The sequence below is a fragment of the Erithacus rubecula genome (assembly GCF_903797595.1).
Source record: "Erithacus rubecula genome assembly, chromosome: 1".
NCBI lineage: Eukaryota > Metazoa > Chordata > Aves > Passeriformes > Muscicapidae > Erithacus > Erithacus rubecula.
This window is the reverse complement of record NC_136658.1, coordinates 29188110-29215216: the sequence shown is the minus strand read 5'-3', so window position 1 is coordinate 29215216 and position 27107 is coordinate 29188110. Positions and strand designations below refer to the sequence as shown.

At 38.8% G+C, this 27107-nt stretch overlaps 1 protein-coding gene across 3 annotated transcripts in view; it reads left to right on the top strand.

Moving 5' to 3' along the window:
• RSF1 (remodeling and spacing factor 1) overlaps positions 1-27107 on the top strand; it is a 59908-nt gene that overhangs the window by 11202 nt on the left and 21599 nt on the right. For 2 of the 3 annotated variants that reach the window (XM_079315023.1, XM_079315024.1), the window contains exons 2-6: positions 13842-13933; positions 18226-18318; positions 18968-19173; positions 21075-21232; positions 24942-26665. In XM_079315023.1, the coding sequence (XP_079171149.1) occupies positions 13842-13933; positions 18226-18318; positions 18968-19173; positions 21075-21232; positions 24942-26665 (2273 nt within the window). The remainder of the gene's footprint in view (positions 1-13841; positions 13934-18225; positions 18319-18967; positions 19174-21074; positions 21233-24941; positions 26666-27107) is intronic. The other variant, XM_079315022.1, reaches the window with a different exon arrangement.

The following is a 27107-nucleotide window of genomic DNA, read 5'->3' as shown; positions in this document are numbered from 1 at the left end:
GATTATAAAGGTTTCCTCCTGAGAATGAACTGGGATGATTCACAAAAGCTGTATTAATTAGTGAATGATAAAGTGTGGAAATTTTAGTTTGATCCCAGAGCCTGCAGTGTAGTTATCAACAGTATATTGCAATAAAGCTTCCAAGGTGGAGAGCTGTGTGGTGGGATGCAACAACAGCAAAAACAAACACTTAACCTTCCCCCCCCATTCCAGTATTGCCTGCAGGTGGTAGTTGAGAGGCAACCAGTTCAAGCTGGCATGCAGTGGTCATGTGAATGCCCTGCTTTGCAAAAGATGCCTTCATTAAATGGCAAAATTATCCCTTAAAATGTGTATTTAAGCTCAGACAAAATCTGTAGTAGTCAGCATTAGCTGACCTCCTCAGTAGCATGGTAACACTGGGTATGAAGGTTAGGAAAGTTTAGCTGCAGGTAAAAAAAATTGATACAGCAACAAGGGAGCTTTAGAAAGACCTAACCTTAATAAAGGGAGACCAGAAGGAGTAGTCATAAGTCAAGGAATAAAAGCACTGTGTCCTAGATGATGGAGCATGTTCACAAAAGCTAGTAGATATCTCTGAATGCAGGTTGGACAAATGGGACTAGGTTGGTGAGGATAAGCCTAAGGGCTAAGGGTTGGTTTGTATGCTGAGCAGAAATTTTTTTGAAGGGTAGAAATCTAACTATGCTGAAGTCTGGGAGGAGAAAGTATTCATAGCTAGCAGTAGAAAGAAGGAGGCTAAAAAGTCCAAGGGGAATTTTCAGAACATGTGGGCAGAAAAATGTCTTATGTACAAAGAAGAAAAATCTAGGAGACATGGATGGCTAAATTAATCAGCCACAAATGCAATTACTGAAATAAGTATGTTACTGGGAACTTAAATAACATCTTTGCATAAGGTGTCATTATTAGGCTAATTTCTAATATCTTAATTCTATTGCCTTTCTGGCAGTAATGATGAAATATTGTAAAGCTGACATATTAGGAAATTATGTAGAGCATGGTTAATAATGTGGAAGCATGCTGAGTTGCCTGGATTAGGTATTAGATCAGCTTTCTGAAGAAGTTTAGAAGTACTGCTGGTAAAAAAAAAAAAAAAAAAAAAAAAAAAACCCCAACCAAACATATATGTATTTAAGTAAAGAATTGGAAACCAGAGTGACTAGCATGTTTTAAACACTTCAGGAAAAATTTAGGAATTCAAAAGCAAGGAGCTTTTACATCTAGTTTTTTATAAACTTCATGAAATTGTAATTTCATAGTTCTAATAGTTGTAGTAGTTACCCTCCAGAGGGAAATATTCAGCTGTTTTATTTGAAAGCATGGATAGTTCTTCTGAAGCCAAGATATATGGCTCATGTTTGACATATGCTTATATACAGATGCAGTCTTTTTAAGGAAGTCACTGATTAAGGTGGTTAACTTGACTTCCAGAGCAACCTTACATGGCATGACCCAGATAGTAACTCTCCTGCCCAGCCCTTTCTTTGACATTATTCTTTGTGGCAGGAGGAATCAGGTGAGGCGTGGAGAATGTTTTAAGCCTTTGCAGTCTACAGCCCAGCGTGTTAATCCAAACTGATGTTACCAGTGGTTTGTGTTCTTGCTGTTGATTTTCGGTTCGGGCTTGCTGAGGAGGAGCTTTGCTCTCTGTCCAGGCCTGACAGCCCTGGCAGGAGGCTGGCAGAACATGAGGGGAGGCATCACTCAAGCAGAGTCAACCACTGAACGTGAGTCAGCGTCCAGAGTGGTCATCAGTTCAGAGGGAAAGCGCCATCATAAACCTGATTAAATAACAGGAAGCTGGTTAGAAAAATAGATTTTTATTGGTCACTTTAGTATAAATGAAGTAGAATTCTCTTTAATTTTTTTTTTATAGGATGGGCAATTGATCTCATTTGCCAAGAAACCAGAAGGACATGAGTTGTTTTTAAAAAGATCAAGATATAAGATGGCTAATTCAGCCTAAGTGTTTTATCAACACTGCTGTTGATAAAATCATATTGCCATGTTGATAAAATCAAACTGCACATGAAGGAGAGTTGTATTTATTATAAAGGAAAATGTTTATACCAAATACATCCTAGAATATTTAAAATTAAATGTTAGCCCAACAAAATATTCTAGATAGTATTGTGATAAGTTAGGAGAGCATGCATATTAACATGGACATAGCATGAGGAGTGGGCTGAGAATCATACTAAAACTTGGGGGATATACTGAGTATGTGCATCTACCTCATGTTTTGTCATTTGCTTGTTTGCAGCTACCTTGGTTTTAGTGCTCAGTGGTGGCAGCTCCATCTTGAAAGGTATCGTGGAACGTAGAGGGAGGAGGACTGCATGACAGCTTATACTATTGACTTCAGAGGATATTTTTTAAAATATTCAAAGCAAGGCTCCTAGAATTTTGCATTGCTTTTATATTGTAGAACCAGAAAAATGGTGTGTTGAATGAAATTCAAAAGTAAGTGAGATTTAGGTGCGTTTCACATGCTCTGTGGTTGCAGCTGATTGCTGCAAATTGTTATTGAGGCTAGAGCCCAGAAATATTTAGGTACCAATGAACATTGAGTTGTAGTGAAAATATTTTAAAATTAAACTAAGAACACGAAGTTTCTTGCTTTTATATTAAGCCAGGCCCTCTGAAGAGGTGATTTAAAGCTAACCTAGGGGCAGGTAGTTCTGTTACACGTGCTTTGGGTTTTCTTTATGCACTTTCTGAAACAGCAGCTGATGGTCACTGTCACATCGAGTGATATGCACCATGGCTCATTGTTTTCTAAGTGCCATGCACTCTCAACCCTTTCTACTCATCAGTGTGTTCAGCTTCCTTTTTGTCTGTTTTGTCTGATATGGGAAGGATTTGATGGCATAAGTTTTATGCTTTCAGATACTGTTGTGTTTGGGTTACTTTGTGGCACTTGCCATCTGTCTGCAGCCCAAGCTGCCAGGTTCTTCCCAGCTCCTGATAGCATCTACCCGTGGTTGTGCGAGTTGGAGGGTTTGTACTCTCAGACATGAGGACTGACTGGTGGCAGGCATTATGGAAATGGTAGCTACAAATTCAGTGTCCCTTCAGGCTGTTACCCTTGTTTTACTTTCTAGGTGACATTAGGAGTTGTGTAAGAGGTGGCTGACAGCAGTTGAGCCCGAGTTACTGAGAGGCAACAGAAGAGGCAGCAGTGCTGCCAGTCTAGCAAAGGGGTCTGAAGCTTTGGGGCTGCCTGGACAGACAGGAGGTAATGTCAGCCCTGACAGCAACAGTCTTGGCTTCCTTGGGAAGCTGCAACTGCCCCACAGTTACAACCGTTTCTTGCAATTAAAAGAATTATGTTAACAGGGGTAGATATTTTAATAGTGTTGGCAGGTCAAAACATGAGTTTGCTCATAGAAATTCATACCTAAGAGTTGAGCGTTTCAAGGAATGAAACTTCTGTGAATCTTCACTTTATGCATGATTCAGTTACCAGCTCTCAAGAGCACATAAGTGGTTTGCTTTAAGTCTAAAGCAGTCTTTATTTTAGATCTAGACTTAAGAAAGTTGGTGAAACAGCACACTGTGTTTTTATGTACTACTAGCACTTTGTCAGACAACTGTCTTGGACAATTCTGCTTCTTACATTTCTATTCTTGCATGCTTCCTGGGTTTCTTAAGACGTAATGGACAAAAGGTTGCTACTAAATGATTTGCTGAAATGATTTAAAAGAACCCTCAAATTCTTTGCTAATTGGGTTAAAGTTGTAGAATTCTTTGTTTGGGATCATGAATTAATCTGTAGAATGACTTTCATCCAGCCATGTGATTGCTACCTTTCACAGAACTCTTTGTCAGCTGCTAGAAATGTTGCTCTCTTATGATTGTTTTGCCCAAGTCTCTGAGATAAGGTGCGTCTCATCTGGATATCTGATTTATTTATAAACTATTTTAGAATTTCACTTGCACTGCTGATAGATTAATGAACTGATATTACCTTAGAGCAGAACAACCATGCTATAACTTATTTCCAGCTGACAGGGAAGCCTGTTCTGCATTGCAGAATGACTTGTGTTGGCTTCACCTTCAAAGTTTGCTTATCCTGAGCCTCAAAAAAACTCACACTCACATAATGCTGCTGCTTGTCAAATACCAAATGCTTATTGAGTAGTACTCAAATGTTTCTGCACCAGTTTGTCACTGCCGGATGTTTTGAAAAGCATAAAATGTGTGTCTTAGCACTGCAGTTTTAGCCTTGTACTTCTCTAGGGTCCAGTAAATAAAAAATATTATGAAAAAGATTATGGTTTGCAAGACTGGGTTTTCAGGAAAAAAAAAAAAAAAAGTGTCTGCAAGATTTGACAGCTTCTGAGAAACTACAAAGAAATATTTACCTGTTGCTATGGTTCAGTAAAATTGTTGGCAAATGAAAGATAAAATGGTGAATCCTAGAGTATAAGTGAGTTGTATTTGAAATACAGTTTGGATTACCAGTGACTGGAGAGAAAAAGTACTATTTTTAGATTTAAATCTGAAAAAAGACTGAAATGTCTTTGTAGTAGATCTCATGTGATGAATGCAAGAGGATAAATGTGATTCTTCTTTGGTGTTGTGAGGCTTGGGGTTGTTGGTGTTTTTTTGGTTTTTTTTTTTTCATTTGTTGGTTGTGTTTTTCCATCTGAAGAGAAGACTGAAGAATTATAACCTTGGTAGTGATACTTGCTTTAGAAAAGTGCCTTTTATTCACCTTGAGGTTTTTTTAATATTGCCTTTTTATTCAAGTGAGAGATGTGGGAGAAAGTGATTCTGCAGTATAATCAACATCCTTTCTCTGTTAATGCTGTTAATATTGACACTTGGACAGTACCTGAGAAATATGGCAAAATTGACACAGAAGGATGTTTCTAGTAACAAAACAAAGTAAGGGATTAAAATACATTTACTTGTTTTCATATAATGGAATAAAAAAGGACTTTCATTCAACTTATCCTCTAACAGAAAGCGTTAAAAGCAGCTTGTTATATTCATTATGTGAATAAAGAAAAATAAAAGTGACAGCTTCTGAATACTGGTGTCTACAACTGTATACTCATGTGTACTAAACACTTCACTTATTTCACTGCACTGAGGATTCTTTAGCTTTACATAGTAGGATATAAGCTTTCATCAAAAGTTAAATGCTGCCATTCTTAGACATTTGATTTTGTTGGCTGGAAGTGTTTGTGCACAGATAAAGTGTAGGAGCTAATGTCAGATCTGCAGTGGTAATTCTCTGTCTAATGGGAAGTGTAAGAGCTTAGGGAAGGGTTTAAGAATGAGATGGACCCACCCCCAATAACTGATAATACTCCTGTAATTTTGATACATTCCCCTACTGAAAGAAGTAATTTTCACTGGAAAAAGTTGCCAGACACTCCATAACAGAATTAATCTCTTCAAGTGTATTTAGCAGAGCTCACATGTTTTACTTCAGGATGGGCTGACTCTTCCTGAAAGTGTGTTTCTCTCTGTGGGTTATAAATGGATTATATGGAATTAGCTCAGGTGTCAATATCTACATTGCTGACGTGAATCCTACTGCTATGATACTGCTCTTTCTTATTTTTTAGTGACAGAATATCTAAAAAATTCCAGGAGTTTGGTGTAAGAATGAAAACTCAGGATCCTTTTCATAGGAATTAGACTTATACTTTATTTTCTTCTTTCTTTGATCCCTTGAATTTTGCTTTTCTTTTCTAGTTGCTTGCCTTCTGTCTGGACCACCCTCCTAGGAGAAGGAATTGTAATTTTGATCCGAGTGAACAAAGACACTGAATTAAATTTTACTTCAAGGGCTGTGCAGCTTCTTAGTGTTTGATCAGAAAGTGAGCACGGTGAACGTTGCCATCTCAACTTCTTTTGGTTACATCCTTTCTGCCAGTCTGAGTTTCCATGATTGTAGTGGCTAGCAAGTGCCTCAGTCCTGACTGACATCTGGATGTAAATCCTCCTTTTGCTACTGATATTTCTGGAGAGGGGTTGTGCTTCTGAGTATGTGCCCCTTTAACGTTTCTTACAGCAGAGTTGGATCCACCCCTCCGACCAGCCTGCTTGTTCTTTTTGTTGTGGCTCTTAACTCCACTTGTGCTTCCTATAGGACACCTTTGTGCCTAGCACAAACAGAATGGGCAAGTGTATTCTGCAACATGCTCCAAGGGCTGGCTCCCAGTGCCTGAACTGGGCATTTCGATGCCACCTGCTGCAGCTCATGTCTGCCTGCTTCTTCAAGTGGGGGAAAAAACAAACTGCCAAAATTGCTCTGAAGTGAATTTACCCCAGTGTATCAGAAGCCATGGAGATGCACACTTGCAGTGAGGAGCTGTGAAGCACACCAGAGTCCACTACTAAAGTGTAGTCTTTACAATTACTTCTCACCTTTGTCATACCTACACTTTGAGAATTGTATTTGCACAGTCCAGGGCTAAGGAATTTCTGTGCATGGTCTAAAAGTCTTGGTTGTATTGGAGGCTGAGATGCATCAGCAGGAAAGAGAATCCTGGAGTAATTTTAGTTTCCTGTTTGTACCAGCTAGAATGAAGCTAGAATGAAAGATACCTGTGCTTCTGTGTCTTTGCTTTCATGGGGTGTGGTCCCAGCAGTTTCAGTCAGGGTTTGCATATGCTTAAATGAAGGATCAGCAAGTCAAGTGCACTTGATTTTAGACAGTAGAAATATACGGTGTTGTCATTGCATGTGACAACTGCCAACAATGGCAATCAGTAACAATTTTAAATGTTTTCACTACCTGTTTTTAAGGGCAATCTGCTTATGCAATTTGTATATTGCTGCCACAGCTTGATTTTTCTTACCTGTTCTTCACACGTGCTAAGTTTGTGAACTGGAGCCCATTTTTTTATTCAATACATTTTTTGAGTCAGTAAACTGGGCTTTCATTTGCTCTTTTTCCTGGACTATTTCCAGTTTCTAAAATAGATTTTGTGCTGTTTTCTCCCTGCATTGTTTTCAAAGTAATTTTCTTTTTTTCTTCTACCTCCTATTCTTTTTCATTGCACAGTACAGTATGCTTTTCTTGCTAAATTTTATACTTTTTCTAACATCAGTGCTGCTTTTGTTAAGCCTTCTGCTGTTCCTTATAATATATTAGCTTAAAAAGTCCCCAACATTCCTAGGCACTTAATAGCTAGAGAATGAAATAGGGAGCTTGTGAAACATTAAGCCATCTTCTATCTGCTAAAGGGCTGCTGAAGAACAGCTCTCCAGGGATTTTGTTTACTTTTATATGGCCTTTAATTCCAGCTTCAGGAGTTATGCTGATGACAAGCAAAGTGACTTTTTTAATTTCAGTTTCATATGCAGTGAGAAGGTGACTGATGGTAGTGTGAACATTAGAAAGCAAAGCATAATCAGGCTGAACTGTAGACAAGGGAAGATTGTAGAATAAAAGGTATGGGAGGAAAGGGTGCTCAAGGTGGTGCTATCGGTTTAGGAAAGAGTGTTTGGGAATCTGCTTCTTGGGAAAGGACCTGGGGGTATTGGTTGACATCTACTGAATATGAGCCAGGTGGTCAAGAAGGCCAGTAGCATCCTGGCCTGTATCAGCAATAGTGTGGCCAGTGAGACTGGGGCAACAATTGTTCCCCTGTACTGGGCACTGATGAGGCCATACCTCAAATCTTGTGTTCAGTTTTGGACCCCTCAGTACAAAAAAGATATTGACATGCTGGAGTTTATCCAGAGAAGGACAACAGAGCTGATGAAGGTCTGGACCACAAGTCTGGTGAGGAGCAGCTGAGGGAGCTGGGATTTTTTATTCTGGAGAAAAAGAGGCTTGGGGGCCTCGTCACTGTACAGCTGCCTGAAAGGAGGTGGTGGCCAGGTGGAGGTTGGTCTCTCCAGTAACAAACGATAGGGCAAGAATAAATGGCCTCAGGCTGTGCTGAGGAGGTTTAGTTTGGATATTAGGAAAATTTCTCTACAAAAAGAGTTGTCACAAACTGGAACACACTGCCCAGGGAAGTGATGGAGTCACCATTTATGGACATATTTAAAAGATGTGTAGATGTGGCACATGGGGACATGGTTTACTGGTGGGACTTGGCAGTGCTGGGTTGGACTGATGCAATGAGATCAGGATGCAACTCTTCTAGCAAGGTCTGTTATGCTGGTGATACAACTTACTAAAAGAACTGGGGGTAGAAAAGGCATTTTGGTCCCACTTGAAAGCACTTTTTGCGTTGGTCATGATTCATTTGCAATTGGCAGTGAAAGAGGTGATGTGCTGGGTTCCTTGCATGGGAATGTGTGGGAGGGGGTTTACCAGCAGGATAAAAATCTTACCTTTGCTGGCTAATGTTAGAGTGACCCGTGTTCTGAATTGTCCAGGTAAGAGGAAAGTCTCCTAGTATTTATTTGTACAGATAAGAGAGATAAATGTACTCTGATATTTGTGTGAAAATGATCTAGCTGGTGAGCATCCAGATTTCAAAGTGCTTTCCTAGGATAACAATGTCATTTAAATGTAAGCGTGGTTTGTTGTTTGTAATGCCTGCCAACAGTCTTTGTAGGAACAGGATATAAAGCTGCTACTTGGTGACTTGTTTGTTCTGTTTTGATCGGTAATTTAATTACAGCACATTTAATTGCTCTTTTCATTCACTCAGGAGGAGGAGCAGTTTCATTTTTTCCCCTTTCCTGTGCATCTTATTTTTTTTGGGTTTTTTTGTAGGCACACAGTTTGGTAGGATAATACTCATCAAGTGACTCAGAAAATAAGATATTTAGGTTGTCCTTTCAAACAGGAATAACTGCTCTTTTTCTCATGAGGTCACATGATTCCAATTTATTATTTTTATGCCAAGCTTAGTGCATGAAGATGGGGCTCCTTCTTGCCATAACTTTTTATCAGAGTTTTACTGACGTTTCTTGCCTGGTTTCAGACTAGGGATTTTGTCTTTCCATCTATTTATCATGCCAATTTCATACCAAGGCTGCCATTTTTCTCTGTGATCTATAAAATTCTATTAATAACTCAAAGGATCTCACATTTTTCTTATACTGAGTTGAGATAAGAAACAAGTTAGTTCTTCAAGAAGAATATTTATGTTATCATATAACAGTGCTGGTCCCAAAGGGGAGATAATATTCCCTTTCTTTTTTGTGTTTACTCAGTGTTTGCTAGTTGTTCAATCAAGCAGATGAGGGACTTCTCTTTGGTTGAAACTAATCTAGAAGGCAAGATATTTGCTGCCTCAGACTGCTCATGGGATTTCAGAATTCAGAAATGAAGGAGAATATTCAAGATGCTGGAAATGTGGTCACATACCTATTGGGGATTCGTGCCTTTCGTAAGGATGCAGCTAACTGATTTTAAGCAAATTTATGCCTAGTTACCTGTCTGTAAAGAGAATTAACTGCATGGTTAGTGTGATGGGCTAAGTGGTAAATTATCATAAAATGGTTTGGATTGGAAGGGACCCTAAAGATCATTCCAACCACCCTAAAGTGGGCTGGGGCACCTTCCACGAGACCACACTCCTCTACCCAGCTAGCCTTGGACACTTGGCAGGGGTGGGGCATCCATCTCTGTTCATCCTGTTCCACAATGGCACGTCCTGACTCTTTACTGATGCCTGAGGAGATGCTCTTGCCTTTGCCTGTGCCCCAGGACAGCTCCCTCTGGCGCTCACAGCAGAGCGATTGGAACAGCGTGGAAACCCTCTTGTATTTGCCATTAAACTCCATGCAGGGTGTCAGCAGCTAATCCTCATCAGCTGTGTCAGGTTGCTGAGAGCTACCTTCCCTTAGCAGAAAGGAGGTGGGAGATCATTAATGATCTCATCAATCTCAGCTGTCCTCTTGCTCAGTGTGGTGTTATTTGACAGTGCAGTCATAGCATGCAGAGGTAATTTTGGGCAAGGCAGAAGGATGAAAAAGAACACACAGTTAATGGAAATATTTGCCATGTATGTCTTATGAGTCATTTTATTTCCTCCACTTGCCAAAACAAGTTAGCATGGAAAATGGTTTACTAGTGTAACTGGGAAGACCTGTTTGTGTTTGTGAAGCTTGAAAACTGCCAGCGGCCTTTACATCCCAGAGTTTTAATTTTTGTTTCCTTCAGCCCAGGTCCCCCCAGCACTAAGAGTTCAGTGCCTGAAGTGGGCACTGGGTGCCTGAAGGAGGACAGTAGGCATAGGCTTTGCAATTCCCATCAGTACCAGGTGCTCTGTGTGCATTATGGTTCTGATCCTCCTCTCCGTATCCAGCATTCCAGATCTGCTCTGATGATAACTTTTTTTGTTTATAATGATTTTCAAAATAACAGAGTCTCCCATTGTCACTCTGGACTCAGGACTTTGTCATGTTTTCAGTTTTCATCGACTGTTTCAGGCTTTTTTAGGTGAGTTGTAAGCCTTTTCATTTTGGCAGAGAGAATAAATATTGTTTTATCAGAAGCTGTCTTTAATCTGTGGTTGTGTATGTGTTTGAAAGTTACAGCTTTTCTAGCCAGATGATGGGGTTTTGACATGCTTGTAGGTTTTCTCTTCTGTTTCAATTATTCTGATGTTCCCAAATTTATTAGACATGTGACTGATGTATAGGATGCTCCCTGAAATGCTGGAGTAGGCAGAATAGTGTTCAAAGCATACTGTGTGAGGCCCAGATGACAGCCTACCCTCCAGGGAAGTGTAGGGCTTAACAAAAGGGCTGAACTCCACCAGAAGCATTATAATTGTATACTGTGACTCATTCTTCCTGGCTTATGACTTCTTCCTATGAAAAGTATGTATTTTTGAATATCTAGCAGAATGCACCATGCTTTAGTTATAGCCAGTTCTTTGAAATAGTTCTTCTTTTACAAAAGCACTGTACAAATTATATTAGCCATTTGCACAGTCCTGGTGTTTTCTCCACTGCTTATGCATATTCTGAGGAGGTTTTAGAGTACTCTTCTATTACTTTCCATAGAGATCAAAGTTTCATAAAAGTTTGAGAATATAATTCAAATTTAGAGGGGTTTTTAAACTATATTGTATCACACTTTTTTGACCAGAACCTCACACACAATGGCAATTATACAAGAATGATGCTGTGTATTGTTTCAAGTTCCTGAAATGAGTGATGCAGGTCCCACATGAATGGAGATGAAATTTTGCTAAGGAGATAGTAGTCTGTTGCTGTTATTTGCTGAAACCAGCCAGCAACACAACCCGAAATAATTATGTCCATTCTCTTTGGTGTTATGTTCTTTCTCTTACGTGTAGGATAGAACAGTGTTGTAAAAATGATCTTTACTGATGTCTCAGTTCAGTGAACTCCTGTCAGGAATTGTCTCTATAGTCTGAACAAAAGTAAGCTAATTTACAGTTATGCAGGTTCAATGCATTTCTCAGAAGATTGAAATGTTAGTTGTATTTACTAGTGCAGTTTTACTCCCTGCCAGCTAAGTGATTTGGGAGAGATTTGCCAGCACTCTTTAGCCTTTCTAGGCCATCTCCCTCAGCTGGTGCTTTTGGACAAGTCAGGTGCACATCCTGTATTATTTACAGTTACTTTGGACTTTATACAGAGTTTGTTTCCCAGTTCTGTTGGCTTCTGCTCCTGTGGTTGTTGGGGCATGTGGCAGGTCAGGTTGCACTTTGTACACTCCCTAGAGAGCAAACTAGACATCAGTTTTCTTCTCCAAACCTACTGCCTCCTTCATTACACCAGGAGGATACTGTAGGATTCCTCTCAGCAAAGAGAAAAGGCTAAAAGGCAGCCTAGAAATCCAGTCATCAATATTCTGTAATAATGAAAATCATCTTGAAAAGGTAGCAAAGAGAGAATGGATCTGAAGTGTTTTGTGAAGTTGGTAAAAGTAATCACATTGATACATTATGAAGATCCTAGAAATACAAGAGCTGAAATGCTGAAACTGAGAAAAGTGAGGTTTCTGTAGGTACTAACACAATTCACAGGAACTGCTGACCTAGGAGTGTGCATATTACTCCAACTTTTGAAAATTTTTTGTGTTCTCCATTTTTTTTCTAACACTAAAGCTCTAGCAGAGATTTTTGTGGTGACTGGGAATTTGATTATTTTAAACAAATCACCTGTGCTTCTTTAAACTAGGATTCCTATCAGTATGTACCCATAAAAAGAGATCTGATTAAAAACAAACAAACAAAAAAGGATGCTGAACAAAAGCATTGATTCAGCAAGATTTTGAATACTCTGGCTCAGTTCCATGCCACACAAACACAAGCAGAGGTTTAATTGTATGACTTAACATAGAATTGCTCATGTGTATGAAGTGCTTTGTGCTTAATTTTGTTAGTGTCAGCTGCTTGGCACTTATTGGGGTTAAGACCTTTGATCTTGTTCCTTTTAGAATAGGTGTTAGTTCAAAATTATGAAAACCAGCATTTTCTAGGAAAATGAAGGAAAGGTACTAAGTGTCTTCAATATGTAATGGAAATATTTTATATGCAAATGGAATAAAAGACAACAAGTGAGGACTTGTTGCTTATGAATTATCTACACTGGAGAGAGGTCTCTTTGAGAGTACCAGGCTGGTACTTTTTGTATTTATTTATTGAAGGGGTTTATGTATGAAATTTCTTTTATTTCTGAAAAAACGCAAGCATTTTTGTCAAACTGATCTTTTAGCAATTCAGTATGTTCATCTGAAAATCAAAGCATTTGATTGAAAGGCAAATATGGCTGGGTCAATTTAAGTTAGATATTGAAAAGATTCACACAGGTGATGTATAAATGAGTAAAGGAACCAAACATCTCATTGATATCTAGTTTAGAACAAATACATTTGATGCTCCAGCTGTTTATCCTATGTCAAATAATGCTACTGGATCAGCAGAAAAATCATAATCATAAATTATGAGAATAAAAATTCTTAGGTTAAAAGCTTTCAATGGGTGTGTGCATGGAGTACTGAAAATGCTTTTAGAATGTAAAATTGTATGCAAAGAGTAGAGAAATAAAAGTACTTGAGAAGATAATTTTTAAATTTTTTTCTCAACAAATTACAGATGAGAAAGCTGATGTCATTTGACATGTAGAATTGCAGTAATAATTATGAATTACATCTTTTTTGGAAGTTGTGCTACTCATTAACTTATAAAATCAATGTTCTGCAAATTTGCCACTTGGTGGTGCCAAATTGATGCATAAATCACAGATGTGAGCTGAGACAAGCTGTTGAAGTTGTTTCTGAGGAGTGTACACCGAGATATATAAATTTGGTTGGAAAACTTTGATTTTGTGGCAGCACTGGTGCAGCTGTACTCTGCAGCACTTCTGGCAGCTGTTCCTCAAGCCCCATATCTTGAGTACCTGTCCTGTCCCTCCAGTACAAGAGAGAGTAAGTGTATAGCAAAGCTACATCTGTGAGAATGGAGTTTCAGGAGCATTTCTTCCATACCCCATGTACCTGCTGAAAAATAGTTTGGATCCAGTGATATTCCAGGCACTGTGCAGAATATGGCTTTGGGATTTCTCGAGGCAGCTGCAGGTGTGCTGCTTGCAGTGGTATTTTTGTAAGTGTTTCACTGGAGTAGTTCCTGTACAGTTGTGGTTTAACACTGCCAGAATTTCCACAGGTTTATCACTGAGCTCTGTATTCTTGAATTGAAGGGTCGTGTTTATCCTAAATATAAATTAAACAAAAACACTTGTGATTAAATTAACTTTCCTCCATGTCTCAGTTGCAGGGCGGCTCTTCAGCAAGCAAGAAATTTGTTTTATTACAATGTTTTAGTTTGTCACAGTGTTTCCGTGTTATCAGTGTTTAGTATTGAAGAATATTTGCACCAGACTTAATGACTTCTTTTTTTTTTTTCTTTTTCTCTCTCTCAATACTGCAGTCCCTAAAGAATTGGTGGAGCTTCACTTGAAACTGATGAGAAAGATTGGGAAGTCTGTCACAGCGGACAGATGGGAAAAATACTTGATCAAGGTACAATATGCATGTTGTATTATTCTGCAATGCTGGAATATGGTTGTGATGAGCAGTTGTGTGAGCAAGCCCTAGGATGAGCTACAGGAGCCTTGGGCTGTGCCAGCATCCATGCACATGCATCAGATCCCAGCTTAACTTGTGGCCTGCCTAAGCTTGTGGGAAAAAAGTCTCTGGAAATAGATGCCATATTCTGCATGTGAAGGAGTGTTCACCCTCATAATTGGCAGGAAAATACTTTCTTGAGTGTTAAGATCCTAAAGAAAGAAGATTTAGTAGCCTGCAAATGGGTAAAATTGGGCAGAGATTTATATGGTAGCAGATCATTAGTATATCACTTGTCCAAATATGATTTAATTACTGTGATTTGGTTGATATTCATACAGGAACCATACAGAGGTCTTGTAGCATGTGTTAATCACAAAAGAAATTATTGCAGTGATTTATATCTGCTTGCTCAGAATGGCACAGCTAAGATGAAAATGTAATTATGCATCAGTAAAAATAGAGCATCCCATTGTTTTACGTAATTCTGTCTTGGTATTTTAGTTGCAACTGTGTTGACACTTTACATACAAATAATTTCCTGTTTAAATAATTTACACTACTTCAAAAAATGAAAATATATGGATAGTCAAAATTAATAGGTTACCATTTCCCCTGCAAGTATGTTCCGCGTGTCTCTTAATCCACAGAATTGTAATCTTGTTATTGTCTGTACAGCTGTGATCACATCTTGCTTAGAAATACAGCATCATGGTAATAGCAACCACACAAATAATGGCACTTGGAAAATCCAGCTGCAGGTCTCCCCCTTAAATACAGTCTATAAGCTCCACAGAAGTATGAATTTGTTTGGAGGTTTGTGTACCCTTTAAGATGATGATATTTTTAGGGCTGGGAGTGTGTTGAACAATGACCTGCTAAAGGGCCTTTGTTAATTCTGACTCATTAACCGATTGTAAAATATTGATGATCATTTTTAAAAATAGTAATGTCATCATTTATGTAACTTGTGTGTACTTTGTTTATTATCAGTACTGTGGTTACTGAATTGTGTTAAATTCCTTAATAAACCCAAAAACCATTGCAGCAAACAGAGAAAACCCAACTCTGACTCGTGAACTTATGTACTCCACTGGAGCCATTTATCAGTTGTGTGGTAAGCAGAAAGCAGGGTGATAAAACAAGTTTAAGGGACTAGTTTAGAAAATCTTTTCAAAGCAGTTTGGAAATTCTTCTTCAGGGAAGCAGTAAGGAAACACTCCCTCACACCCCTGTTAAGACCAAGGAAGTGTTAATAAATTCTACTTCATTTAACAGTCTCCAGAGCTAAGTTGAAACTTATTCTGGCCAATGGTTCAAAGGAACCTTGAAGAACAAAGGAATTTGAATATAACTAATTAGAAAGGTATGCTAATATTGTCCCCATTTCAAAGGAGCATGATTAATTTAGAAAAGCAAGGAAGAGTATTGGAAAGTGTCACAAAAGCCAGGAAAAACTGGCTGTGGAAAGGTGTGGAACCACTGAGAGCATTTTTCCCTTGATACCTGCAGTATTGTTCCACATATTATTGATGACACTCTAAGAGGCAAAATTGACCTGTTTTTCCTTTGTTAGAAATTACTGATGTGTTGCTTTGATAAAACAGGGCTTGATATATTCTAGGTGTTCTTATTTAGGCAGAAACTTTAGTGAAGGACATTCAGACATACATGCTCTTAATATTTCTGCATGTATGTATTTTGTTTTTATACCAACTAATTATGAAATGTTCTTTACTTGACTGTTGTGCATATAAAGAGTATCATGAAAATTGTCTTCAAGCTGTGGCTCATGTTTTGACAGATGGATATATTTTGGGATAGGAAATGAACATGGTAGTTGAGAGTTCTTTCTCATTCCTCTTCTGGTGGTGAACCACCCAAGTTGGATCCACCAGCATGTGCACTATTCTTTCATGGAAGAAAATAGGTCTCTGTAAGTCTGGCTCTCCTCCTCTGCACAAGGAATGTCTAGTGGTCATGTATGGCTGAGGTAAAGAAATGCCTGGTCCTCAGCATTCCAACAACTAAGAGAAGTGTTCTGCCCAGCTTAGCTGATTTTGAGAAACATGTAGTGAGATCACATTGCACTATCTCCTGACAGTGTTTTGCTTGAGTATTGTCAAGCATACCTTACATTTCTCTGCACTGGTCCACCTGAGACGTTTAACCCAAAATCAGCACATTTTGGACACATTTCTGATTGTTAGAATTCAGGTGTCTGTAGTCCAAAATGAAGAGACTCCTTTTCCATGTTCCTGTTTTCCTTGTTTAAAGTGAACATTTGGAACATGGTAATAGTGTGGGATGCCATCATAGCTGCTTTGGAATTATTTGAGAGAGATGTTTCAGCATTTCTTGCAGGGTGGGAAGGTGCCAACCACTCTTAGCATGCAAAAGCCAGCAGTTCCTGCAAGCAGCTTTGTTATCAGTGTGAAGCATCCTCTCTGGGAAGCCAGAGACTAAGATTCAGCAGAGCCTGGATCAATGAGATCTGTAGTTCAGGGTTGTGACAGTACTTGTCAGGAAAAAGCACAATTATCTGGTTTTTAATTGTCAAAATGTAGTAATTTCAATTTGAACAGATGCTTCATCAGCTCAGATGTCTCAAAGCTTTTGCTCTGACATTCACACACTTCATAGAACATGAAGCTTCTCATTATTGCTCTCATACTTAATGAGTAAGTAATGAACAGCAACTGGCATATGCCCTGAGCAAGGGTTTTGATATACAGTTTCCCAGTGTTCTTCACATTACATGGTTGAAAAGGAGAGAGAAAGTGGAGTAGCCTTATTTAGTGAGCGAGCTGTGACTGTCTCCTGCTGTGAGCTTTGGCTTGGCATCAGAGAAGTCCCTGTGTAATATTCCTTAACTTCAGAGCAGCAAAAACTGCTCTTCAGCAGGGTTCCTTGTGACCAGAGTGCTCTTCACTGTTCTCTGTAGGTCACAGCTTAAAATCAAAGCATGATTTATGATGTGGTTGAGCTGACCTAACTGCTGGCTTACCCTTGTGCCACCTGAGAAATGGTGTCAGTACTGGGGGTAGTGGAGGGTTGGTAGGGTGGCTGTGGGGACAGGGGAGGAGTAGCAGCCCCTTGTCTTGGTTGGAGCTCAGGTAGAGTTTTACATTATGAATCAGTTAATCTGTACTTTCTGTGGGTAACATTTAGGATTGGTTTTGCTGCTGTTTCCAGAGAAAGCTGCATTCAGATGTGATTGGCAGGTTTCTAAGTAGCTTGTATCTTATGTATGTATCTAAGTAACTGTATCTTATGGTTAATAATAATTTGTTGATTGGGAGATTCCCCTGTTTCGATTGTGTCCAGCCTTGCAGACTGAAGGGCAGCAGCACCTCATGCACTGTTTTGACAGTTGTGATTCAGCAATGGCACTTCAAAATAATTCCAACTGGAGGTGTAACTGTGATCAGCTTTTGCCTTCTCATGGATATTTCCACTGGAATAACCTCACTGACTGGAGGTCCCACCATGTATCCTCAATTGAGCAGCTTGTCTCTTCATGAGAGTTCTCTTAAGCATGTCTAAGTTGTTAGGAGGAGAGGGAATTTCTTCTTCACATTTATTATTGGAGCTCATGCTGATTCATTCTATTTCTCCTTTACTGCTGCTTTTTCTGGTGATAAGATTTTTTCCCCTGTATGGTTGTGGTTGAATTTATTTGCTTTAAATAAATTGAAATTGCCTATACTTAGAATATTTTAAAATATTTGTTAAACAGCTCGAAGCTCAAGATATTTTTGTAAAGAATAATAATTCCACAGTGTGCAGTGAGTAGCAGTTACATTTGTTATCTGCCATATAGTTGAAGGACTTAGAGGGTCCCAAGAGAAACTGGCAACTTGTCTGCTAAGTGCTGCAAGGAGATATAATAGGAAATTGTGTCTGCTTGAGAGGATTTATATTCTAAATAGACAGAAATCGAAAAATGTGAGATATGTGCACAGCAAAGACAATAATACCTTCCCATTGCAGAGTCATGCTACCTAATTTAGGATGTTTAGAGAATGTGGTGGTATCAGGACCTCAATGATCTCCTCATCCATAAAAATTCAGTAGTGTTTGCTAATGTGTCTCAGTTTCACTTTCTGTTTTTCTGTAACCAGACTTTGACTGCAATCCCAAAGAAACATGTCTAATTAATTCTTGCTGTAAGATACTACTAGTAAAAAGTTTGAAGTTGCTTTTTTCTCCTAACCTTAGAAATCTGCTTATTTTGTTTGTAACAGATATGTCAAGAATTCAACAGCACTTGGGCTTGGGAGATGGAAAAAAAAGGATACCTAGAAATGAGTGTTGAATGCAAACTGGGGATTCTGAAGGTACACATTCATCAGCTAAAGTACTAAATTACTGCTTCCTCACTCACTGTAAGGTCTTGCAGATTTATCTTGACTGAACCATAAGTGCATATACTAAATATAGAGCTGATATTGGAACAGACATTATATTATTCATTGTAGTGGGATGGACCCAAATTGCATGGAACAATTTGTTTACATATTTTTCACACTTTGTATGAAAATAGTCTCGTGCTTACTGCTTTGTCAAGAGCTCTTTGCCTGTGCAATACACACTCTAAAATGTGTTTGTTACCTTGCTGAATTCTGAAGGCAAAATGGGACTTCATATTCTGTGGTCTTGACAAAATTAAGGTTGGTTCCAAGTTATTATGGGTTCTGTTGTAGAATGAGATCATTTGTACTATGTAATAAAAATTGAGAATAAGCTTTCTAAGCTAGGCAGGTTAAAAAAAACAAAACAAACAAACCAACAAAACCAACACAAAGTCTTGTATCTCATTTAAAAACAACATGGTCTGGAAAAACCTGATAGCTACAGCTGACAAACAGATCCAACAGAGAGAGAGAGGCCTAAAAACAAGTTCCAAATCACACAGAAATGAAATGAGCTGATTTTCTTCTTTCTGTTTATATTTTTGCTGTCTTACCAGTCTTTCTGCTTTTTCAGTATCTCTGTGAATGTCAGTTTGATGACAATCTGAAGTTTAAGAATATCATTAACGAGGAGGATGCTGACGCCATGCGTCTGCAGCCCATCGGTCGGGACAAGGACGGCCTCATGTACTGGTATCAGCTGGATCAAGAGCATAATGTCAGAATGTACATAGAAGAACAGGATGACCAGGATGGATCCACATGGAAGTGCATTGTTAGGTATTCCTTCTTTTTGTTTTGTGGGGGTTTTAGCTATTTGTGGCTCAGGCTCAGAAATGTGTTTCAATAAATCTTCATTTCTTACACAGTAGGATTCGTGACAGTGGGATTTTCTGCATCAACATCTATGTTCTGGTGAAAAATCATGTTCAGAAATAACTCACAGATTTGTTGGTAGCAGCCATAACATAATTTGTTTCCTACCAGTTCAAGCTACAATGAATATATAGAAAGGGTAGCAAGAGAAGACTATCTTGAGGATGGTGGCTCCATATTGCTTACTGGCCAGTTAAATGCCTTAGAAAATAGACTCTTGATTCTTTGACTTCAGTTTTGTTAGGAAAGCTACAAGTGGACAGATTTGTTCTTGAGGAAATTACATTGCAATTACTCATGCTGGAGGGAATCCAGAGGAGGCCATGGAGATGCTCAGACAGCTGGAGAATTTCTCCTATGAAGACTGACTGGGAGACTTGAGATTGTCTGGCCAGGAGAAGAAAAGGATCTAGAGAGAACTCAGATCTTTCAAGTACCTAAAGAGCTGAGGACAAGGGGAGAGGGATTTGTTACAGAAGCATGTAGTGACAGGACAAGGGGGAATGGCTTTGAACTGACAGAGCAGGTTTAGATTTGATATTACAGAGAAATTCTGCAAGAGTGATGAGGCAGCAGCGCAGGTGGCTCAGAGAAACTGTGGCTGCCCCATTCCAGAAAGTGTTCAAGGCCAGATATGATAGTTGCTCCATAGCAACTTGGTTTTGTAGAAGATGTTCATGGCAGGGAAGTTGGAACTGAGTTGTCTTTGGTGGTCCCTTCCAATCCGAACTATCTGCAGGTTATTTACACTGCCATGACATCAATAACAGAGGGAGTCATACAAAACTGTTTAAACCATTATCAGTGGGACATAGAGTAAGTATTACTATGAGTTACATGTAGACAGCTGCTGTGGGGGAATAATGAAAATATATTCAAACAAACAGATTGAGAGCTGATCCATGCATCATTCATCTCTTCCATGCACTGTAGACTCCAAAACTCATTGCCAGAAGAAGAGAAACCATGGTTCTGCTGGGAAGGTTCTAACACTCCACACTCACAGCAGAAACCCACAGAGATGCATTAAGAAATCTGAAATGTTTTTAAAACCCATGAGACTCAGATTTTGGGTTTGTTGCAGGTTTACTTTCTTTCTGTAAACCTGGGGAAAACAAATTGCTGAGCATTGACTTTGAAAAACAGATGCGAGCGCCTTGTTATTCTAGTCCATTAAGAAAGAAATGACTGTTCAATTATGGCTCCTTTATAAACAGAGGTGGTTTTTTAGTAGTTGGATGTGCAGTTTAAATAAGGAATTATGGTGCACTGTGATTCACACTCATACAGATGTGCACCCACGTTTTTTGCTGTCATAACTTGAGTTGATGTAGTTTTCTAGACAGCTTGGTGTTGTTTGTTGTGTGTGCTTAGAGTAAGCACTTGCAAAAAGTATCTAAATTAATTTGCTGTTTACTTTTGAAAATTTCACTCAAGTGATATGGTTGCTTCTTTGGTGCCTGAGCAGAGAGCTGTAGCTTGTTCTCTGAGGAAGAAAAAAAGAAATAGAAAAGAATAATCAGGGATGGTTAATGAGAGGATAATAAATAACAGAATAATAGTAGCAGCTTGGATCCAGACCCAACAGGAATTGAGTTAAGATAGATAAGTAGATAAGCTTCTTCCAAATACATAATTTTATTCTGGTATGGATAAATTGAAAGGTTTCTGACTGCAAAGGTGCAGCCACTGGTGGGGACAAGCATTTCACTTAATTCATTTAAGCAGATAATATTTGTTTATTCTTTATTAATCCCTTTGGGGTAAGTAAGTGGCTTATCAGACAGTGTGTTTTTCTCTTCTAGAAACCGCAATGAGCTTGCTGAGACCCTTGAGCTCTTGAAAGCACAAATTGATCCCGCTCTGTTGAAAAACAACAATTCTCAGCAGGAGAATTCATCACGTGAAAGTCCAAGCATAGAAGATGAAGACACCAAAAAGGGTGAAGAAGCAGCCCCACAAGGTTTTCTGCCTTCTTTTCTCAAACTTTGTTTTGCAGTGGCAGTGTTAGAACTGCAGCTTCACAGAAAGTTACTGTGTTAGATTAGGACTTAAAAAATCATGAATCAAGTAAATTTGAATATTTTAAAATTCTGAATATATTTGGAGGTTTTTCAGTACATATTTAATCTCAAACATTTATTTATAGGAAGAGAGCTGTGTAAAAATGTTTTCTCAGTTTTGTTTTTGGTGTACATTTTGTATAATATTGTAAATGCTCATTTTTGTATGTTTTTATGGGACATTGAACTACTGCCAAACTACTCCTGTTTTAGCAACATTAAAATCTGAAAAAGAAAAAATCTGCTTGTGCAATGGCATGATTGAAATCAAGACAGTATTGGGTGTGATGTTTATTCTTTCTTTTGAGTTAGAATCAGAACAATATAGGTTATTTCCTCAAATGTTTCACAGTTGACACGATATTTCAAGAAGATGAGCTCAAGTTAAAACCATTTAAAATGCTAAAACATTGTAGAAATGAGGCTGTCCTTATCTGCCTCCACTATATTGTTGTTATTAAAATCACAGAATTATTTAGATTGGCAAAGATCTCCAAGATCAAAGCTAAGAACCTTTTTCCTTCCTTATTATGCCATTGCATGTATTTAGTAACTTGCCTGACTTGTTGGTTCGTGCATTGGTTTTGCTAAGTATCAGTCAGCCTGGAGTATTTGACTTTTTAAGAATCTGTTATTCTTTCAGGTCATAAAGAACTAGAAGCTTGTTATCCTGAGTAATTTTACTCCACTTTTACTACTTGGTTTTATTATTTTTTTAAAATACAGGATAATATTTTTACAGTCAGAAACAAAATTTAAGTATTCCAGTGTGTTAGTAGGTGTTTTTGTAAATGTGTAGAAATTAATTGGATAAGTGGAACTAGCCAAGGCTTGTCTTGGTTTGAGTATCAGAGAGAAGGAATTACTATTCCAGTCCCTTTCTTTGCAACAAGCAGTGTAGAACAGAAGAAATAAATAAAGATTTAGATAAAATTAGAGTTGTTGTGAAAGTACTAAGAGATGATTGTAGAAATGGCAGTAAATCTTGACAAAACCCAGCAGAATTCTCTTTCAGTCCAAGGCATTTCCAGTATCTAACTCTGCATGCAAGTGCCAACACAACCTGCACAGTTACCAACACTGCAGATTTAGTTCCATGTACTGATAGTGCTTTTGTCTCAGTCAAGCCAACTGATCGAGATCTCTTCTTCAAATATCATTTTGCTTTATGTTGAATTCAGGAGTAGCCATTTGAAAACATTTTAAATGTCCCTACTGTAGATGATTCCCCAAATCCTGTGGCACACTCATGTGGCTCAGTACTTGCATTAGTCTGTGTGTTGGTGTAAAAACCCCTCTAGGCACTAGTTGCAGAATAATTTGGGTTAGAAGGGACATTTAAAGGCCATCTAGTCCAACCTCCCTGACATGAGCAGGAGCATCTTCTACTGGATCAGTTTGCTCAGAGCCCCATCCAGCCTGGCCTTGAACACTTCCAGGGATGGAGCAGCTACAACTTTGCTGGGCAACCTGTGCCTCACCACCCTCATGGTGAAGAGTTTTTTCCCAATATCTAATCTAAATCTCCCTTCACTTAGTTTAAAGTCCATCCCCTTTGTCCTGTCATTCCATGGCCTTGTCAAAAGTGTTGTAAGACCCCTGTAAGTACTGGGAGATGCTATGTCTTTCCAGTTCTTCTCCAGGCTGAACATCCAGTCTCTCAGCCTGTGTCCATAGCACACGTGCCCCAGCCCTCTGAGCATCCTCATGGCCTCACTCCTACAGGTCCATGTCCCATGTATGTAATGAATAAGGAAATTATTTACATTTGCAGTGATTTGAGTGCAGTCAGTGTATTCACAGAACATTCTTTAAAGCCTTTCAGTTGAAAAACTGTAGTATTTCTTCCTGGTAGTCCAGGGATTGTACTGAAAGCCCTACTAAGATGTAGGGAAAACATGCTGGAAGACCTGGCACTTGTTGGCTTTGGCCATTTTCCACATATCATTAAATTAGTACATGCAAATACATGTAACCTAACCCAATGCTTAAATGTTTACTGGCCTGACTGATTGACTCTGGTAGCATTAGGAGAGCTTGTGTGTTGACTGAGTCATTTTGTGTATATGTGATATGTTTTGGGATTAGTTCAGGGAGTTAATCTAGAGAACATTTGCTGATTTTTGATATGGAGACGTTTTGGGATTCTGGTGATCCTTAAGTTTAGGAGAAGGCAGTAGGTGATGGGAAGAAATGGCTGAACAAAGTTTAGACAGACAGAAATAAAGGAGGAGTGGAAGATTTGGATACAGAAAAAATACCTTATTCTCACTGTTACCGACAGATATCTTGGCAGAGGCACTTACAGGAGCTCTGAGTAGGGATCCCTTCTATGAAGGGGGGAAAGCCAGCCTTGAGCCTTCAAAATGTGCACCTCTAAAGCACCTTACAACTTCTGGAGCCTTAGAGATGTATCTTTACTGTACTGATACTGGGATTTATATGGACACATGCCTTGTATTTGAAAATACAAGATCTGTGAATTCTTTCTCACTGTTCTTTTCTAAAACGTTTAATTTCTTTGATGTGATTGTTAGCTGTCATGCCCTTTCCTCTGTTTTTTTTTTTAATCACTTTCTAAAGCTCTCATCGTGCAAAAAAACCTGCATTAGCTCAATTGGAGAGGGGTGAGGTAGAAGGACAAAAAAAAAAAATTTTGTTTGCAGTTGTGGCACAAAAGCATCTTCCAGATGGCGTGAGCTGCTGTTCTGGTATATGCAGTGCTATTGTATTTGCTTTTTCTAATTAGTTCTGTTTCTGGGTCACACAAAAAGGTTGGTAAAATACAAAAACCTGAAGTATTAAGAGGCCATGGTAAAAATAAATTACAAGCTGAAGTGCATAGTGACAAAATAGGTGTATGGTTTATTCAAAATGCTGGAACTGTACTTCAAGCCCTAATGGTCTAAAACTGATTTAGCAAGTGGAATAACCTGATTCTTTAAGCTCTGCAGGTTTCCTGATATATGCTACTATTCATTGCTTGTTTTAAAAACAGCAGATGAAGTGCCTGTAGAATATTATCTCCCTGTAGGAGATGTAGTCATTGCCTGGAGAAGCTGGATGAATTTCTCCATAAGCCATAATGCTGAATGTCTTTTCTCTGAACTGTTGGAATACAATAGTTAAGTATATCCTGAAATAAAAGCATGTACAAACAAGAGACTCATTTCTCTGAGGAGTTTCTCTTGAAGGCCATGGAACATTACACTATGTTCTGTTTTCTGAAATAGTCTAGAGACTCAAGTGAGATTTCATGCCTCTGCCTAGGTTTTATGTATCCTTTGGAACTATTGTGACAGTGCTGAAGAAGGGATGAGATGTGTGTTGAAAGAAGTATAAATCTAGGGTTCTGCTACTGACTTCTGAAATTTAGGTTTATCTTGGTGTATAACTAGACTGAATAGTGGTTCTATAGCTAAAAATTGCCAGCCCACTTATTTAATGATAGTCTTAGACAAGCCAGATTTCTACTAATTCAGTGAGAGAAGAGTCCTTTGTATGAGACTTGGGCTTTTGGGTTTTTTAGGTAGGCCTCTGTTTTGGTGAAGTTCTTCACAATCCTGTAGGTCCCTTGGTTGTTTCTTAGCTGTTTTTCTCTGCCAACAGAAAATCAATTGAAAATCAAAGAAGAAAAAGAGGATGTAGAGGAACAGCCAGTGCAATCGGAAAGCCTTCCTCCTCCTGTGGTCAAAGAGGACGAAAATGCGCTTAAAATTGAGAAAGTGGAAGAAAAAGAAATTATAAAATTGCCAGTAATAGTGAAATTAGAGAAACTTTCAGAACACAGTGAAGAAAAGCAAACTGTCAAGGAAGAAAGTGATTCCTTTAAGGAAAATGTCAAGCCTGTTAAAGTAGAGGTGAAGGAAAACAAAACAGAACCCAAAGACTTAAAAGAAGTAAAAAGCTGTATGGACAAAATAGCGGTTCATGAGCCAGAGAGGTTAGAATTTTGTGTTAATGTCAAAACTCCACAGGAAATTGTGGAGAAATCTGTGGAAGAAAGTGAAAAACTTAAAAATGACCAACAGGCGAAAATACCACTTAAAAAGCGAGAGATTAAACTGACAGATGACTATGACAGTCCAATAAAAGGGCCCCTCTGCAAATGTGTTACTCCAACAAAGGATGTCTTGAAGGAAGAAGGGAAACCAGAAGAAGAAGCTTTTAAGAGAGTCCCTACCATTACTGCTCTATGTCCTGATGGGAAAGTGCTAGTAAATGGAGAGCTTAGCTGTGAAAAAATAACCCCGAGTGTCATACAGAACAGTAAGTCAGAACACTCTGCTAGTGCCGTGGAAGACAACACCTCATTAAAAGAGAAAAATGGAAAAAGTGGAGAAAAAGTATCAGACTCCCTAAATTCTGTTAGTAAAATTATAAAAACATGCGAGATTGAGAAAAATGCGGTAACTGTGCTGAAAGAGACTGGGGCTGTGGTCTCTGAGGTTTCTAATCAGAAAGTGCCTTCAAAGGAGGAATCTAGTCCTGTGGAAAAAGAGTCCCTTGACAGCACAGCTACAGTAGCAGAAGAGTCTTCAAACTCTGAAGACTGTGCCAAAACAACTGAAGAGAAACAAGCCACTGATCTCGAAAACGACAGCCTGCCACCACCCAAAGAATGTTCAGAGAAGCTAGAGGTGTCCCCAAATGCATCTGCTCCTGCAGAACTGCCTAAGCTTGCACTGACTGATGAAGAGACTTTGAAAAGTAAAGATGAGCCTGAGGAGAGAAACAACTCTCCAAAAGCTGCTGAGATACCTCCTACATCCACTTCACCTGTTACAGTAGAGAAGCCTGTTTTGGAAAAGGAGGACTCCGACAGTAAAATGGCTCTACCTGAGGAGAGCAAAGTAGAAGAAAAATCCAGCCCTGAAAAACAAGAGGAAGAGCCAGAAGCTGCCAAAACAGAGCCAGATAAATTAGACAATGCTCATGCATCTAATCCTGAGGATTCCTCAGAGAGTAAAAAGGAATCTCCCGAACCTAAAAGCAAATTTAAATATAAGCTAGTTTCTGAAGAAGAAACCTGTGCAACAGAGAATAAAGAAATAACTTCTGAAAGACAAAAAGAAGGAATTAAATTAACAATCAGGATCTCTAGTCGGAAGCGAAAGACAGAACCACCACCAGAAGAGGTCAGCATTGGCCGCACGCTGAGGCGGTCACCAAGAATATCCAAACCTACTCCAAAAGTTGTGGAGACTCGGGATCAGAAGCCTGAGAAGAAGAGACCTGAAGAGGAAGAGGAGAAACCTGCAGCAGCACAAAAACCAGAACGGAAAGAAGATAGAAAAAAACAGGAGAAGGAGACGAATTCTAAAGTTAACAAGGTAAATACATTTTTATTATTTGGGAGTAAAGAAAACCCCCAGTCTTATCTATAAGGAGAATATGCTCTTACATAGGAATCCTGAGGATTATGTTCCTTTGGTCAGCTTTTGCAAGAAACTTGCTTTGCAATACAGTTAGTGGATTCAACCAATTTAAAAACGCCCCCTAGGAGAGTGCTAATGTCTGTTGACTTCTTATAAACTTTGACAGTTTATAAAATATATCACTCAAATCAACCTGAGTGAATTCTTCTAAAAAAATGGCACGATCAGATGTGAGTCTTCTGGCTTTGTGGCTGAATAGAGACTTGTAGCCCCTCTGGATTTACTAGATGGATACTTGTTGGTGTCTGGTTAGTCAGAATGATCATAAGCTGAAAGAAAACCAACAAATGGGGAAGAATAAAAATATAACTTCTGTTTCTTAATGGAGCTAAAGATA